The sequence below is a fragment of the Adelges cooleyi genome, unplaced genomic scaffold (genome assembly GCF_023614345.1).
Source record: "Adelges cooleyi isolate 19-005CV unplaced genomic scaffold, UGA_ACOO_1.1 ACOO_flye_CR_arks_rails_tigmint_CR_PRNA_30, whole genome shotgun sequence".
Classification (NCBI taxonomy): Eukaryota; Metazoa; Arthropoda; class Insecta; order Hemiptera; family Adelgidae; genus Adelges; species Adelges cooleyi.
Window position 1 is genome coordinate 3,576,306 of NW_026095971.1, and position 2,913 is coordinate 3,579,218.

At 38.6% G+C, this 2,913-nt stretch overlaps 1 protein-coding gene across 1 annotated transcript; it reads right to left on the bottom strand.

Annotated features, from left to right (window-relative positions):
* Positions 1–1,058: 1,058 nt before the first annotated feature.
* On the bottom strand, positions 1,059–2,432 carry LOC126839322 (uncharacterized). The gene is made up of 2 exons (XM_050574589.1): positions 1,854–2,432; positions 1,059–1,688 (listed from the first exon to the last, which is right to left on the bottom strand). Exons 1-2 carry the CDS (start codon positions 2,430–2,432, stop codon positions 1,059–1,061), a joined length of 1,209 nt encoding a protein of 402 aa, XP_050430546.1.
* Positions 2,433–2,913: the final 481 nt, after the last annotated feature.

Below are 2,913 nucleotides of genomic sequence, written 5' to 3' on the forward strand. Positions count from 1 at the left end.
GTATGGAAAAATTGTAGCAATGTACCAAAAAAAAAAAAAACATTCATTACCTTTATTTTCAGTTAAACTTCTAATCATTATTTTTATTATTATTATCGTTGGATTATAACGTAATAAAAAATATGAATTCAACTATTTAACAAATAATAATAATTATTATTATATTTATAGCAAATTTTTATTAGTCGATTCAACTACAATGTTATGTGTTTACTAACGATTGTTTGTATTTATCAATTATGAGTAAACAGAACTTTTATATTGCTTAAACTCATAAACTTGTACTTCTATTAGTTTAGGTCGAGTAAGTAAATACTTAAATTCTGAACTTCCCGGCAATCCAGTTAGCTAGAAACATAAATATGCATGTGTTGTTTAGTCTTACAAAACAAGTTCAAAGTATTTTTCGATTAAACCAAACAAAAATATGAAACTATATGCATTTTTCATCTTTGTTCGCTAGTATGTTTGCATTTGCATATCATAAATAATTTAAGTTTATTAACATTACAAATATTATAACTTGTGTGCTGTAGAAAATTTTAATTTTTAATAGTATGTAAACATTTTGAAAAAATATATTTATCGTGATAGCTATGAACTTATGGATATCGATAAACGAATTCTGACACATTGCATTCGTCACACCTAAGAAAGTTTTATTACACTACCGTTGTGAATAATATTGTTTACTTATAATATACATAATATATATATCTAAATGTATATAAAGTATATATAATACTGTCGTGTGATTATATACATATATTTGGATATTGGAATTTGGTGTTATAAACTTGTACTTGGACATTTTTTTAAAGGCAATTATAATATTTATAAACTAGTACATATTATAAGCTCGGTGTAAAATAATTATATATTTTGCGAACCTCAATAGTCGAAAATATGCGCGAATATAAAATGTATATATTATCTAAATTTTAGTACTTATTGACAAAAAAAAAAAAAATGTTAAATTATAATGTTCAAGAATTAAAAAAAAAACAAAGACAAAAGCTAGTGACTAGCCTAATGTATCTACTTTCTTTGTTTTGGGTTTAGTTCGCGGTCGAGTCCTTAAGGATCATTTTATGGAGCCACGGTAACGACACGTTGCTCATAACGGGGCAGAAACCGTGCATATATGACTTATCGGAATGCACGAGGCGGTCAGCTTCCACGTAATAACAATAGTCGGCCACTACGCCGTTCTTGCAGACTACCTGTTCGTTAAGCGGTTGGGCGTCTTTGGCGGAGTACCGGAATCGCTCGACCGTCTTGTCCACTATCTTCCTGCATGCGTGTGCGTCGAACGGTTTTCTGACGTGGTTCACGAAATTTATGGTGCACAGCATTGCGTTGTAAATGAACTCTTTACAGGCGGCCGGCGAGCTGATCTCTCGGTCGCCGTACTCGACGGCCGTGCCGGACGCCCGGTATACGTCACCGCGGACGACCACCAAGCCGGCGTCCAGTACGGTGCCACCGAACTGCCACAACAACACCAGCTCGACGGCAAACTTGGCCAAGGCGGTATTATTGACCAATTTCATACCACGGAACGGTGAACAGTCCAGGCAATCGTCCAAGTCAATGTTTAACACGTTCAACCGTTCGCCGTACGTCGTCGTCAGTTTTTCCAGACTGGCCGACAACTGTACCTGCAATAATAAAATTGGCGGAAACCCCTTTTAAGTTTACGACGAGAATTACTTTTCGACCAAAATTAGTAATTATACTTTTAAACACTAATCGGGTGTTGGATCTTATAAAGTAATTTTGGCGGACGACATCGGACGTAGCCGTGTTGTTATCATAGTTGTTTAACCGAGTTATATAGTATTCGTACTGACCAACTTTCGTTTGTGGCGATCGTGATCGGCCTTGGCCACGGCCCCGTACACCAAAAATACGTTAACCCTGCCCCTGTCCCCGATGGCGCCCAGCGCGGACTCCAACGAGCACATGGACAGCCAAGGCATCTGGGTGTCGTTCATGAACACGTAGTGCACGTCGGTAGTGCGCACGTCGAGTGCCATCAGCTTGGACACCCGCCGGTCCGGGTCCACGTAGCCAATCTGTTCCAGCGCGTACAGCTCTTTGGAGATGACCGTGCAGAAGTCTTGGGGCACGACGTTGAACACTTCGACCGGTTCCACATACCTGATGGCTGACATCGAGCGGTCGTCGTTCCACCGTAACAAGCACTTGTACTCGACCACCAGATACATGAGGTACGCGACCAAAAACAGTATGCCGACTACCAAAATGGCGGACGTCACGTAGCAGTACGTCGACTTCGTCTGCTCCATCAGGCTGTCCATCATCTTGCCCACGCCACCGGCCAAGTTGCTCGAGAAATTCGCGTCGTCTTTGGTGTTATTTTGATGGCAGTGCGGACACGTGCACGCAGATTGCCTGGATCGACCCATTGTGTCTACGAAAACAAAAATTCAATAACAGTTAACAGACCGTTAAATGTATTTAAAAAAAAAAACCAAAACCGCTCTGCAATACCGTAGCTAAGTCCACAAACATTCACGTGGGATTTAACAAAGTTACACGAGACGATGCAGCCAAATAATGCTTTTTAAGCTAATTAAGACTTAATAATAACGCCCATAAAAACATAATTTAATAAAATATATCACAAGCGCTAAAATACGGTTTAATTAATTTACAATGGTCTAATCCGGTCAAATAACCGATGCTTATACATATTTGATTTGGAAATAATGTAAACAAATATTACCGTTATGGCTGCAATGTGGTGAAATCGAGCCGCTTAAATTTTGACGAGCACAGTTGATTTAAGCACAAAAAAATACGAAAATAATAACACAATAAAGAGACTTGTTCCTTAGTTTACTAGTTTAGAAATCGAAGCGTGTTTTTGTGATCACAGAGGCCTGT

Coding starts and splice junctions, on each gene's coding strand:
- LOC126839322 (XM_050574589.1), bottom strand. CDS start 2,432: ATGGGTCGATCCAGGCAATCTGCGTGCACGTGTCCGCACTGCCATCAA. Junction 1,689..1,853: donor ATCGCCACAAACGAAAGTTG/GTCAGTACGAAT, acceptor TAAACTTAAAAG/GGGTTTCCGCCAATTTTATT.